We start from the raw sequence: 15,387 nt of genomic DNA on the forward strand, positions 1-15,387 counted from the left end.
TTCCCCTCCCCCATTTCTGAAGAAGGGTCTAGGCCCGAAACGTCAGCTTTCCTGCTCCTCTGATGCTGCTTGGCCTGCTGTGTTCATCCAGCTCTACACCTTGTTATCTCAGATTCTCCAGCATCTGCAGTTCCTACTATCTCTGAAACAACTTTAAATACAGTTATCCTTTAGATTATAACACTGTTAAGGTAAGGCCTAATTTGTGAGTGTTACGAATAAGGCTGTCACTTCACTTTTCTATATTTAAGGAGGATTTACTGAAGAGAACAACTTACTGCCTGAATCATGTTTAATGTTTTGTAAATACTTCCCCATTCGTGTGCCATGAGCTATTCCCTCGCAAACCACCATGACTAATGTGTCCATCCTAGGTTCCAGCTTATTTTGCTCAGTAAGAAGTTTATTTGCAGTTTAGTACAAACAATTTTAAATCAAACATTCCATCAGTTACATCTCTTTTTCTCAGTTATGTCAGATTACAATTTGGCATCTCTTGCTCATTCAATCATAATGAAAAATGCTTTGTTGTCATGTGTTCCATCTCACCACTCTTGGATCAAATATAGAAGTATTGAAAATTACTATATATTATGTCAACTCATCAATTTTATTTAAACTAAAATAATTTAAATAATCATATAAATTTCAGTCTCTTTCACAGTTTGTATTTGTATGATCTGTAAACTAACAAAGGACAATGAACTATATTGAAAAATTGAAGCCCAAAGAAAAAAGAAGTGAAAACTGACATTAATCTTTATAAGTTCATCATTATGATTGCCAATTTACAACTTGTTTTGCTTTGATTTATGGAAGATTTACTGATGAGAACATTTTACTGTTTTAATTGTGTCTCATGTTTGGTAAATTGTCCCCTATCCTGGGATCCCAATTCATAATTTAGTAAAGAGGATGGCTAATGAGTGGCACCCAGGTTCTTATTCATTTTGCTGCCATGATTGTGTCTCTAATATACATGTCCATCGCATGATTTTTCCAAAATACATCAATGACACCCAGCTCTACATCAGCACTGCCATTTCTGACTTTCTGACCATTGATAAACTATCAGACTGTTTATCTTACACTTAGCACTGAAAGAGTTGAAATTTCCTCAAATTAAATGTTGGGAATTTTTAAGCCATTGTTTTCTCCAACTCTTCCCCCCTCTCCTACTCCAACTCTTTCCCACAAAAGAATGAAAACAGAACTCCTTTGGCTATCTACCAACTCCATGCCTCTGCAAGCAACAGTCTGACACTAAACCATTCTATCAAAAAATTAATATCATATTTGACCTTGAGTTGAGCTTACACTGAGACCACCTCTTTAACGTTGCCCAACTTTGTTCCTATCTCAGCATTTCTGATGCTGAAGCCATCGTTCATATCTTTGTTACCTTTAGATTTGACTATGTCAATGTCTCCCACATTACATTAATTGTAAATGGCCTGAACCTTAACTTGCACCAGCACCTGTTTACATTTGTCCCCTATTTCATGAGTCACTGCTGTTTACACCACACTTTGCAGAGTTATAGAAGACTCTCTTACCTGTATAAAGTCCTTATATTTGTAACAAGACAAGTTAGTAACAAATATTTTTCAGAAGCCACAAGATTACTTGCAGAACATTTCTGTTCACTTTCAGAACTGTTTTAGTATCTAAGTGTTGTGTAGCAGTTTTCCAAATCTGATTAACATAACACATGTTCTCAGCTTGAAAATAAATTGTCAACCTCATTGGCTGTAAAAATATATATACAAAGTTTTAAATAAGAAAGAACTCATTGTTGTGTGACTTTAGTAACTTAATTACCAATTCACTGAATTAGACAAAAAATTAGCAAAACATAATGGGTAAATACCATAACATTCAATAATCCCAAGGTGGTTTCTTTTCCAGTCTCCATCTCTAGTATCACAACCTCTCCCACAGGAAGGAGAAGAAAACATCCACACAAGCCAGAACAGGCTGAAATCCTGTGCTGTAGGTACCAATCTGATCCATAGGAGCCATCCAGCTAACTGACACAAGGAGTCCAAGTTGCTGCTGCAATGTACACTGTTGCATATATGATGTAGCCATTTCAAATTAATCAGCTTCCCGATGGGAAGTTATGTTAAGCTACCGCCACTATATTAACCTTTTATAATTACAGCCATGGTGTAACACTTAGTAAAATTAGGAGACTTGGGGTCAGGCTAATGTAATTGAATTTTTAAATACAAAAGTGACTTTCCAGGATGTGAGTCCATATGAAAAAGATGAAATATTTCATGAGATCTGGAATCACTGACAGCATATAAGCTAGCCACAGTTTTTAAACACCAAATTAGATCAAATGCAGGAAACAATTTCGTCATGAAACTTTAAAATACTGAGCAACAAATGCATTTTTTTAACTGTCCACATTTAGAAAAAGAAAATCTATATTCAGACAGAAGTGATTTTCTTACCTGAGAACATAATTGACCCAGATGACATTTTTTTCAGTGGCATTTTTTGCATTCAATGCAATAGTGGCACTGGACTGGATCCAAATATAGCCTCCATTTTTCTGCAGCCAGCGATAGTACTTAGTTACACATTGGCCTTTATTCAATACTAAACAAAAAAGATCAATTTCTATTAGCAAGAGCAGTAATGCAAAAGGGGTAATTATAGCTGGCTATATTACACAAAGACTGGCCCACATACTCTTTTATGTCACTGTCATTCATGGTGAATAAACATGTATTCTAATGCATCTCCGATGTTGAAGCTGTAGACTATGATATACATAAAAGCAAACTGGATTGATTAATCCCCATCTTTCTCCATTTATTTTCATTCAGAGAAAGGCATGTTTATTGTGACATCACTTCTGAGGTCAGGAACTTAAGATATAAGATATCAGAGATACAGACCTGCGCCTTTCGCATCCAACTATTTCATAGCATGTTATTGCCTACCACACTGCCCATTAAGTGACCCAATGGTTACACATAACATTGAAAAATGTAACCACAAAGAAAGGCTACTGATTCTAGTTATCTAACTACATGTAGTAAGAATATTATTGCTAAATATTTTCACTTCTATTTGTTCCACAATCTGCGCAGTATATTTAACTGAAGTTGTAAGGAAACAAATATTATCATGTGTGCCTTGCTACAAATGTTAATATGGTTAAGTATTACTGCTTGCAAGAAATAATTACAATTGCTAATTGGCTATTGCCATTTGTTTAAATACATTTAAACACAGAAAAATATCGCAATCAATTCTGACTCATCCTTAACAGGTTTTCAATTACATAATAATTTTCTTATTACATAATTTGACCACAGGGGGGTGCATTTTTCTTACAAGACTAATCACTCCAGAAGGCCTGTGAAATATACAACTGCTATACTTCTGCTTAAATGAAGAAAGCTTAATTACGGTAATAAATCTGATCACCTTAGCTGTGAAATGGTTTTGTCAACTGATACATATTTCCATTAATCATTTGCAACTATAAATTAGAAAAAGATGGAATATTTCAGAACAACATATATCATTTACCAGTGTGTTCAATCTGTTTGTTTAATTGCAACTAATGAGTGTCAAATGTACAACCACTGTAGAAATTTTCTGCAAGAAAGCTGAAAAATCATATTCATCTTGGGCAATGACTTTCAAGAAGAAAATTGATTAATCTTCTTGTTTATTGGTCAATAAAAGTATTATCTGCTACTGAAAGTGCAGAATTTGCATAAATGAAATACAAACCTGTAGAAATAATTTAAATTCATATGACAATGCATCTTGTGAAATGATAAATGCCTTAGCAAATGCACAGTTTTGGCAAACTGACCTTAGTGCAATCAGGCACTAAGCTTACCTTTACCATTCTTGGTTACAGTTTTGGATGATTAATCTTTCTATAACAGAATCGCACTAATGCTATATTTAGATTGAGAGTTTGGGCAGTGAATGCATCCTTGAGTTTACTCTCATCTAACAAACAGTGCTGAATCAATTATATACTACCCAATCACCTAATTAGCAGATTTTAAACCAAATGCCAGTGATTGCTGCGAATACTACTTCGTGCCAAAACGTAAAGGGCTCCTCTTCATCACTTTTTTTTTCACAATAAACTGCTTCAGAACTTAGCTGGAAATGAAGCCTTATTAAGTCACATGACTGATAAAATGGTGGACAGAAACTAGAAAAGTGACCAATGGCTGCATTGAATTCTACAGCAGTGTGACAGTTGTGAATACTGAACCAGGTTGTCATTAGCTGGATATTACATTCAGTTTGCATATAGCTTTCATTTAGCTTTAACAGTATCAATGATTTCCCACCACAGAAGATTTTTAAGTTCAAATTTTGATGTTAACTGGCATTCATTATTGCATTTCATATTGGATGGGTTCTCAGAGAAACTGCTGGATGGGCCATCGTACTTCAGAGGCGTGGTCAATTTTAGGAGAATATTGGAAGGAAAACAATGACCACAACAATCTTGGTCCCATTAGAAAATAGCTTTGCTTATTGTCATATGAAGGATTTAACCAGCACCAGAAGAGATGTGCAGGAAGATACAATTGCAGGGTGCCAAAAATTACATGTGGCTGAACACAAACTTACATTAGCAAGGTTGTGTAGATTCACACGAGGATGAATTGGTAGTTATGTGTTTTTAACTTGCTTATCAAATTAACTTGTTAGATGGATTTGTGATTTCTGATGCAATCTTCCATTTTCTGGATTGATCAATTAAGCAGCTGCTAAAGTGTTTCCACAATGATTCTTCCTTTCTGTAACTCTCAGGTTAAATAAAGGTACTATTGTACCCAGTTGACTGTTTGCCTAGCACAGTGATATGGTGATGAAAGCTTTAAGACTGAAGAATACAAAGGACATGTAGGAACAGAGGGTGGGAACAGGCGACAATCATTTGGGTGGAAGTGATCTTGTCAAAGCCAATAGAGGTACAAGTGAAATATCACCCACAGCTCGCAAGTCCTGTACTGTTACTTTGATCAGTGTCTTGGTGAGGTTTCATCCATCATTTTTCTTACCTCACTGTATCACACTGACCTTCAAAAACTTTGTAATATGAAAATAAAGAACTGTAGATGCTGGAAACCTAAAACAAAATCACAAAGTGCTGGGGAAACTCAGCAGGTCTGGCAGCATCTGGAGAAGGAAGAAACATTAACATTTCGAGTTCCAGTGACCCTTTATTAGAACTTCTGACAAAGGGTCACTGAATTTGAAACATTAACTCTGTTTTTCTCTCTACAGACGCTGCCAAATTTGCTGAATTTCTCCAACACTTTCTGTTTCTCCTTACAAACTCAGTGATTGAGTTAGTGATGTTGTCTGTCATTTACATAAAATGATTTGGATGAGAATTTAAGAGGAATGTTAGTAAGTTTGCAGATGACACCAAAATTGATGGTATAGTGGACAGGAAGGAAGGTTATCTAAGATTACAATGGGATCTTGATCAATTGGGCCAATTGGCTTAGGAGTGGCTGATGGAGTTTAATTTGGATGCAAGGTATTGCATTTTGGTAAAGCGAACAAGGACAGAACTAAAACAGTTAATTTTAGGGCCCTGGTCAGTGTCGTCAAACAGACAGACCTTGGGGTTCAGGTACATAGTTCTTTGAAAATTGTGTCACAGGTAGACAGGGTGGTTAAGAAGGCGCTTAGCACACTTGCATTCATTGCTCAGGCCACTGTGTATGGGAGTTGGGACATCATATTGAGGTTGTACAGGACATACCTGAGGCCACTATTGGAGTACTGTGTACAGTTCTGGTCACCCTGCTATGGGAAGGATATTATTAAATTGGAGAGGGTTCAGAAAATATTTACCAGGATGTTGTGGGACTAGAGGGTTTGAGGAAAAAAGACAGGCTGGATAAGCTGGGACCTTTTTTACTGCAGCATAGGAGGTTGAAGGGTGACCTTTATAGAGGTTTATAAAATCATTAGGGCATAGATAAGGTGAATAGCAAGGGTCTTTTCTCCAGGGCGGGGAAGTTGAAAACCAGTTTGTATACTTTTAAGGTGAGACAGGAAAGATTTAAAAGAGACCAAGAGGCAACCTTTTCACACAGTACATGGTTCATAAGTGGAATAAACTGCTAGAGGAAGAGGTAGTTGCAGGTACAATTATAATGTTTAAAAGAACTTTGACAGGTACATGACTAGGAAAGGTTTAGAGGGATATGGACCAAACACAGACAAGTGGATCTAGTTTGTTCGGCATGACAAGTTGGACCATGCGCTGACTAACTCTATACCATACCACAGTATTTTAATGCAAACTTTGCAGGTATCTGTATTTAGAATTCCTCCAGCCTTTCTCGAAAGGTGATACTTGAAATCTACAAATAGGTAGAAAATATACAGTAAAATACTGTTGGATCCTGAAACTCACAATGTTATTATTTATTGGCCTGGTGTGAAATTATCAGCTTTCAGCATCATTACTCCTCTGAAATTGACTAAAACTTCTGGAGTTTGCATATGTGCAGTTAAAGGTAGAAATCCAAAGGTACTACTACTAATTCCGTGCTTCTCTATATGTACTACTGAAAAGTCCTAGAATACATTCAATTAGGAATAACTGAATTCACAGCAGTTTTCACTTTTGCACTATTAGTTTCGATATTAGTTTCACTGTTAAGAGCCTTTAAGAAGTTACACCTCATAGAAAGAAGGATTATAGGTTTTTAATGGCATGCCAATCTTAGCAGTACTTCAGAACAACTTTTTTGGTATTGAAAACCTAACGTTATGTTTGTGGGATTTTAAATTTAATCATTATGATGTATTTAATTCTTTGGAAGAATGTTAAAATATGATTAAGGGAGAAACTGAAGTGTCATTTTTATATCCCATTGTTTACTTTCCTCTCTGAAAATAATTCTAAAAATATAAGGAGTGTTTTTAACTTCTTGGTTTTCTACCTTTGAGAATTCTTTGATGCAGCAGGCTGCTTACCTGCTTTGTTACAATATTAGATGCCTGGCGATCCAATGACTGAGTGCTAGATTCAAATTAACCTTCAACTTGTTTTGTAGTCATTGGCAATTGTCTTCATTTTGCTGCTGACTGCAAAATCTGCGTAAAAATGTTCTTCTATAATTTTACTCAAATTTTCATTTTGGATGTTGCATTAATTACAGCACTATTTCAGTATACCTTTAAAAATAAATTTGTTCTTCCGCTTAACAGATGCAATAATGATATGTCAAGATTTGACATCATAAGCAATTACCAAATGACCAAAACAAACTGTTGACTAAATACCATCATATTTTCATAAGCAACTTGTACTGTATAGAAAATGATGTTCCTGTTGTCACCCATCACGTGATCCTCAGAATTAGTCCTTTTGACAAACAGTTCATAGTTCCTCTCAAATTCCAGTGTGTTCCAATGTCTTCTTTTTGTTGAGTAGTAACTATGAGTGACCATTGCGTTCCTCAGTTTTTAGAAAATTGTTTAAATCCATAAGCAGTGATAGTGTGTTCTGATGATCCTTCTTCCCTCTAGATATTCCATAACATATCACTTGTAATCCTTAGATGGTTGCAGGATGTATCTTTTTGATTAGAGACTGTCTCCCTTCCACATCCAGCTGCAGTAGCTCACAACTCAAGCAGCCTTTCTCTCTAATGAACCCCCTCAGTACTGCTGTGTTTGATATTCATTGATTTATAGAGAAGCCTGCAACATCATCTCAAAAAAATGCTTTCTCTGCCCTTTCCCATAGTGACATGAGCACATTAACCTTTCATTTAGGTAGAAATGCTAATTGCCTATTTTTAACTCTAAGCTGTCGTTTCAACTTAGAAGTAAATGGACAGTTTACAGCACAACTGTTTACAACTTGATTCTTTTTTGAGTCTTTGGGAGACTCTAAGTCCAATCATTGCAAACACAGAGACTGCTGCCATGGTCTCCAAATGTAAACACCATGCACCTTTCTCTGAGTAAAGCAAGCTGAGCCTTCCTTTGATCACTAACATTCAAGTCACCTGTGTTTACTACGGGTAGATGGCAGAACAGGTCAAATGACCATCCCCTCCGCCCTTTAGATATGCTAAATTTAAACTTGCAGTCCAAAAAAACATATCCCTTAATTGTTACATATTTAATAATGAACAGTATTGGATATTCATAATGTACTATAAAATCTGCTATAAAGTTTCAAGTTCTAGCACAGCTTAATTTTCAGCGTTTTGTAACTGAGGCTGGAAGAGTGCACTGTTCATTTAAATCTCACTACATGATGGGTCACAAAATCAAATAAAGATACTTCGAGTTATCAAGGTGACCAATTAACTTCTTTATCTATATCAGGCTTAAGCAAAAAGATCTATCAACTAGACTTCTTTAAACAGTTATGGACTTATTACCAAAATAAAGGTTATTCAATAAAGATAGAATAATTGTTAATCTACCCTGTCAGTAATATAGATGTACAAATGCCTATCTCTCTAAGTATCCCCAAAATACACATCCTCATGCTTCAGGAAAACAGGGGGAAAAACTGCAGAAATTAGCTTTCTGAAAAACACACTTTGGCCAATGGTTTATTCTTGGAGGCAAAAGGATATTATTCCGGAATCTTTTGCTTTGATGTTCTGGTGCATGTGAACAAATCACTATTCGTGCACGACTGTCTCTCGTACATTGAAAACTCGCAGACACTTCTTTCTTGGGAAGTAAATGATTTTGAGATGATTTTTCATTTACTCTTTCAAAATAACAAATAGGTTTTATTCTGAGCTGATGTAGACAGTTTACTTTTTACAAATGGGAAAGAACAGCTGGACAGCTTGTTCATTGTAAGCTTTTCTCCAACTCATCTGGTTCTTAGAAACTTTCCTCCAACTCAGATTGATTTTAGCAGGTATTTTCCCAACTCAGCTTGTTATTAGTTGGCTACGTTCCAACTAAGTGATATAAAACAAACAACTCTCCAAGCTAGTGAAGCAAGTAACTACCACCAGTCTATGATTTTTCGGAAGCTTTGGTTAAAAAAATTCTCCACTTCCACAGTGAATTTTCAATGACTTATTTTAAGCAAAGCATTCCAGGTATGTTGACAAACTAGAAATTATTCATCTATTATTCACAACCCTTCAAAACTCAAGTTCTCATATTAATTACAAAGTGTATTTCCAACTCAATACAATAGGGACCTAAAACTGTCAATTTAGTTTTCAAATTAAAATGTAAGTTTTATATCACTTCCCATATAGTTTTATTTGTTCTCTGGAATGAAGTTGTGCATCAATCATTACTTTGAACTATATATTATTTGAGACAGGCTTATATTTACATTTTTCTTTTAAAATTATATAAGAAAACCAGCTTGGTAGTTATAGGATGGGCCGAAGGGCTAAAAGTTAATGATGATATTTGACAGCTGCATGAGATGATAGATTGTATAGGATGGGCTGAATGGCTAAAATTGTTGATGATACTCGACAAGCTGCATGACCTTGGATGAGACCTGTGAACATTCCCATACATGCCACAAACAGCACAATTAAAAAACTTGTTTTCTATACGAGCCATCAGTTTCACCTATTGTATCTGTTGTTTTCTGTACTGATTGTTTGTGATACTGTATGAGAAAGAGACAGTTTCATTCCAAGGCTGCTGGACTTCACCTCAGACCGGGATCATGAACAGTGCCAGGAACGAACCTAAGCCTACAGAGCAGCCATCGATCGAGGGGTCCCCAAAGGGCAGAGGGACGTGAGACTTGTTGCTTGTTTTTTCTTTTCCTCTTCCATTTATTATTACCACTATAATCATTTATTATTATCATTATAATCATTTATTGTTAGTTAATAAACATTCATATTTAAGCAAATTGCTGTTGTTGAGCCTTCTCTTAATTATATTTACCCGAATCTGATACGGACTGTGATCCAAGACGGGTAGTGGTGCTTGAGGCGTGATGTTGAAGAATTATTGGAATTTGCTGTTTTAGTTGCAGCTTTGTGGGCGGTAGTTCTGCCTCTGAGTCAGAAAGCAGTGTTTTCTATTTCTACTCCAAACACTCAGCGCGCAATGTAGGCTAACACTTTAATACACTGCTGAAGGGGCAATCTTTTAGAAGAAACATTAAACTGAGGTTCTGGCTACTCTAGCCATCAAGTGACACTTTTTAAAGAAGAGCAGGGAGTTCCAAAATCTTTGCAAGCTTTTACCCCTCAGCCAACTTTACCAAAATAGACCTTCCTTCTTTTCAAGCTTGTGGGTTTTACCTTCAGTCACACAAAAATATATCATATGGTTTGGATGATAGCATACAGTGCACACTCAATATCTGCACTCCCACAATCTGCATTCCTATTTATTTGGGGAGTATTTTTGAGAATAGTGCAAGGGGAGCTGCCAGCACGTTTTGTCAGAACTTTTTTTAGTTCTACTTCTGTCAGCAAGACACCTCGTTTCTGAAATAGCTGATCTGAGTTAGTTAGCTTGCTCCAAGCTCCCCATTGTGCTTGCCTGGATTTCCAGCCAAATATACCAATTCTACACCAAGACAGCTGGCCAAAATTGCTCCTTTGATACTAACCACAACATTCCCGAAGTGTGTGTTAAAGATTGCATCTTATCAACTTCAGAGCTCTGTAAGTAGCCCCCACAGTGCTGATCCCATGAAGCCTCTGATTTCAAATCTGATATGGCACAGTGGCTCAGTGATTAGCACTGCTGCCTCACAGCACCAGGGACCCAGGTTTGATTCCAGGTTTGATGGTCTGTGTGGAGTTTACACATTCTCCCACCATGTGCGTGGGTTTCCTCTGGGTGCTCTGGTTTCCTCCCACAGTCCAAAGATGTGCAGGCTAGGTGGATTGGCAATGCTGAAGTTGTCCATAGTGTTCAGGGATGTGTAGGCTAGGCAGAAGTGAGAGTATAGGATACAATGAGAGGGCTGGATCTGGGTGGGATGCTGATGGAGGATCAGTGCGGACTTGATGGGCTAAGTAGGCGAAGGATTAGGGCAGGAAAAGTGTCCGTACACTCTGCTGCATTTCAATCTCCTTTAATATTATGCTGGTTTTCTGTCAAATGTGAGGAATCACATGCATGTACAGTATAATCATATTCAAATCACACCATCAGCCGTATTCCAATCATTTTGGCATAACAGTGCAAGAATACTGAGAAAATGTTTCTCTTTGTCATCCAGCCTTGCAATGGATCAAGTGGTAACTACCTTCTGCACTGTAGGAATTCTATGATACAGGACAAGTTTTGTATATAACATCAGTTGGGGATAACACGTGCATCTTTATAATGCAAATGCTGTGTGAAATCTTAGCTAAAATTATGCAGATCACTGAAGATGGGTGTTAATAGTCTTTGGTGTTCATAACTGGCAGGATTGTGCAATGGAGAAAAGCACTTTTGGAAAATACCAAAGCCAACGCATGGGAAAGGCAACACGTTCAAAGCAACAATCATCTGTGCAATGTTTGAACTCCTAATCACATGTCAATTTCATTTATAGCTGAAGATTGAAGCTCTGGTGTTTAATTATTTTTCATAAGCATAAGCCCTCTCTGTCATTTAGCAATAATGTTCTATGTACTTAGTACACTCATAGCACTGACACGTTTATAGATTAAACTAGTGGATGCCCAATACCACTGTTTACAATTAATCAAAAGTAAAATGAGTTATTTTACCAGTCCCTGTCATTTTTGTGCTACTGATTCTCTCTGCCTTGTTTCTGAATTATTGTCAACTGGAGCACATCTCTTCTCATGCTGGAAGAGAAACGACAGCTGGTCAGAACGAAGCACAGAAGGAGTCAAAAACATTAAACATTAAACATCTATAATGGGCCAGTTTACATTGTCAGAGGTGGATCCGTGGCCCTTTATTTTTACACTGAAATGTTAGGAGATACCTGTCTCATGTCCAGCTTGAATCCAGCAGTGATGAGTTGTGAAGCTTAGAGATGAGGTGTAATTGTAGTGCTACCACATTCCCTTTACACATCACAAACTGAAGACATGCCTTGCTAGGTCTGCACTCAGTTCAGTGAATTTCACTGTTTCTGTTAATTGTCTCTAATTTTAGTTTTTCCCTGTCAATACTGTTACCCCTTAAACTGCTCACCAATCCCACATGCAGAACAACAATCAAATAACCACCCAACACTGCCAATTTCCCTCTTGACACTGCTCATCCCTTCTTCACATCGAGCACAATTCCCCCTGATAGTGCTCACCCTTGTCCTGGCACCATTCAACCCATTCTGAAGGCTGTACACTGTTCACCCCATCCCCTGACACTGCACAATCCCTCCTGACACTTGCTCACTGGTTTCAACACTTGCTTATGTCCCTCCTGGCACTGCCAATCTTATCAGCTGGCTGGCATTAACAGTTTCTGGGTTCATCACCTGCCTGGCAGCCAAGTAAACTGACAAACTGGTCAGCGTATAGGAGGAAAGACCAGTGGTGGGGGGGCGGTTGTAGTGAGAAACCCTTTGGAATAGTCCTGGCAATCAATAGTGGGGCAAGGAATCTCTATCAAGCTGCAGAAGATATTGATAACTGGGGTTGGTGTGATCAGGGTAGTGAAAGGCTTTGCTGGTGGGTATAAGGAAATAAGGATGACTGATAGAAATATTTACCTTGAGGAAGTCTTCAATACCAAGGAAATCTGTGTAGCAGCAATAAAATTCAATTTGAGCTCCTATAATTTCACAGATAATCTAAGAATCCTTTCACAGTAAAAAAAAATAATGTGCATGTATATAAGGCAGGTTTGCATCACATTCTGCACTTTTTCCACTTTTAAACACTTCAAAGTCTCTCTTTGGAGAGTTAACATTGATATTTATATCTCTCGATAGGACCTGAACTTCAACTACTTACTCTGAGGGAGGAGTGCTATATTGGCACAGTTACAATGGAGTAGCCCATTTTCTGATCCCATTCCCATGGATTATGCTTATGGTTTTGACAGTAGGCTACTTCAATGGGATCCCATATCCAGGTCCCATGAAATGCAGCTGGATCTGCCAGTTAGCCATTGAAGCTCATTAACATGTTAGAAAAATTTTCTTCAGTGGTGCCCAGAAAAATAGCACTTGTCCCAAGGTCTGTGTGTTAATTTGACCCTGAGGGAAACAGACTTTCCAGATTCTATGCACAGTTCTGGTGGAAAATCCAGCTATCTCCTGCTATGAGTGGGCCTGGTAGCTGTAATTATCCAGTTTCGCTTGTTAATTCTTCAATAGGATTAGGGCAGAAAAAGTGTCCGTACACTCTGCTGCATTTCAATTTCCTTTAATATTATGCTGGTTTTCTGTCAAATGCGAGGAATCACATGCATGTACAGTATAATCATATTCAAATCACACCATCAGCCGTATTCCAATCATTTTGGCATAACAGTGCAAGAATACTGAGAAAATGTTTCTCTCTGCAATGGATCAAGTGGTAACTATTAAAATGTTATGCCTAGAAAGTCTGTGTACCAATGCCATGCCCTGGAATGATTTGAAAACATTTCATAGTCTTCAGTTGGCACCAAGAAGCAGAGTCCACAGTCTTGAGATCAAACTGCAGGCATTCTCCATAGTCTTTGCCTTTGCCAGAGAATTTTGGAAACCAACATAAATGATCCCAAAGCAAGACAGTCAGCCCAGACAAGGGGTGCATCACTATATGAAAATTGCCCAGCATGTCTTGATCACAAAAAAGCAGGACAAATCCAATCAGACCAATACCAATACCCATCAGTCTACTCTCAATCATCAGTAAAGTGATGGAAGGTGTCATCAACAGCGCTATCAAGCAGCCCCTGCTCAGCAATAACCTGCTCAGTGATGCCCAGTTTGGGTTTCACCATGGTCACTTAGCTCCTGATCTCATTACAGCATCAGTTGAAACATGGACAAAAGAGTTGACCTCCAGAGGTGAGGTGAGAGTGACAGCCCTTGACATCAAGATTGCATCTGACTGAGTGTGGTATTGAGGAACTGTATCAAAACTGGAATTAATGGTATGAGGAGGCAAACCCTCCACTGGAGTCATACCTGGTACATAGGAAGATGGTTGTGGTTGTTTGAGGTCAGTCATCTCAGCTCCAGGACATTTCTTCAGGAGTTCCTCAGGGCAATGTCTTTAGCCCAAGGATCTTTAGCTGCTTCATTAATGACTTTCCTTTTATTGTAAGGTCAGAAATGGGGATGTTCACTGATGTTTAGCACCATTCACAACTCCTCAAATACTAAAACAGTCCATGTACTAATGCAACAAGATCTGGACAATATCCAGACTTAGGCTGACAAGTGGCAAGTGATATTCATACCACACAAATGTCAGGCAATGACCATCTCCAATAAGTGACAATCTAACCAATGCTCATTGACATTCAATGGCGTTACCATCACTGAAACCCCACCATCAGCATTCTGGGATTACCATTGACAAAAAACTCAACTGTACTCATCATATAAATACAATGGCTACAGCAGCAGGTCAGAGGCTAGGAATGCTGCAGAGTGTAACTCACCTCATGACTCCCCAAAGCCTGCCCACCATCTAAAACGCACAAGTCAGGAGTGTGATTGAATACTCCTCCTCTGACTGGATGGGTGCAGCTCCAACAACACCCAAGCAGCCCATTTGATTGGTACCACATCCACAAGCATGCACTACCTCCCACCACTGATGTTCAGTAGCTGCAATGTGTACTAGCTACAAGATGCAATGCAGAAATTCACCAAGGATCCTAAGCCAGAACCTTCCAAATGCATGACAATTTCCAACTAGGAGGACAAGGGCAGCAGATAATGGGAATGCCATCATAAGCAACTTCCTCTTCAAGCCACACACCATCCTGACTTGGAAATATGTCACTGTTCATTCATTATTTATGGATCAAAATCCTGGAATTCTACTTCCTAAGGGTATTGCATGTGCACTGACACCAAATGGACTGCAGTGATTCAAGAAGGCAGCTCTCCATCACCTTCTCAAGGGCAGCTAGGGAGGGGCAATAAATATTGGCCAGCCAGTGATGTCCACATCTCATGAGTAAGTTTTAAAATGTCTCATTGGAGATGTGTCTCAACTCCATAATAATGAAAATTATCGTCTGTTCTGCTAAGTGGCAAATTTAAGGACTGTGTGAAAAATGAATATGAGAAGAAATCTAGATTTCAGCCCAAAATTCTAGCATTTCCTGGTGAAACATTGATGATAACATCAACATTCTCTAAAGCAATTCACAAGTGTGTTTCACAGTAAATAGATCTTAGAGGCCCATCCAAACAAACCTGAACTGTGAAGAGACAACAAGGTGCAGGGCTGGATGAACACAGCAGGCCAAGCAGCA

At 38.1% G+C, this 15,387-nt stretch overlaps 1 protein-coding gene across 1 annotated transcript in view; it reads right to left on the minus strand.

Moving 5' to 3' along the window:
- Positions 1 to 15,387, minus strand: part of LOC109927256 (neuronal PAS domain-containing protein 3) — a 1,144,266-nt gene that overhangs the window by 28,879 nt on the left and 1,100,000 nt on the right. Inside the window, exon 11 of the mRNA XM_048600392.1 lies at positions 2,463 to 2,610. Within this exon, the coding sequence (XP_048456349.1) occupies positions 2,463 to 2,610 (148 nt within the window). The remainder of the gene's footprint in view (positions 1 to 2,462; positions 2,611 to 15,387) is intronic.

Source organism: Rhincodon typus, chromosome 8 (genome assembly GCF_021869965.1).
Source record: "Rhincodon typus isolate 14 chromosome 8, sRhiTyp1.1, whole genome shotgun sequence".
Classification (NCBI taxonomy): domain Eukaryota; kingdom Metazoa; phylum Chordata; class Chondrichthyes; order Orectolobiformes; family Rhincodontidae; genus Rhincodon; species Rhincodon typus.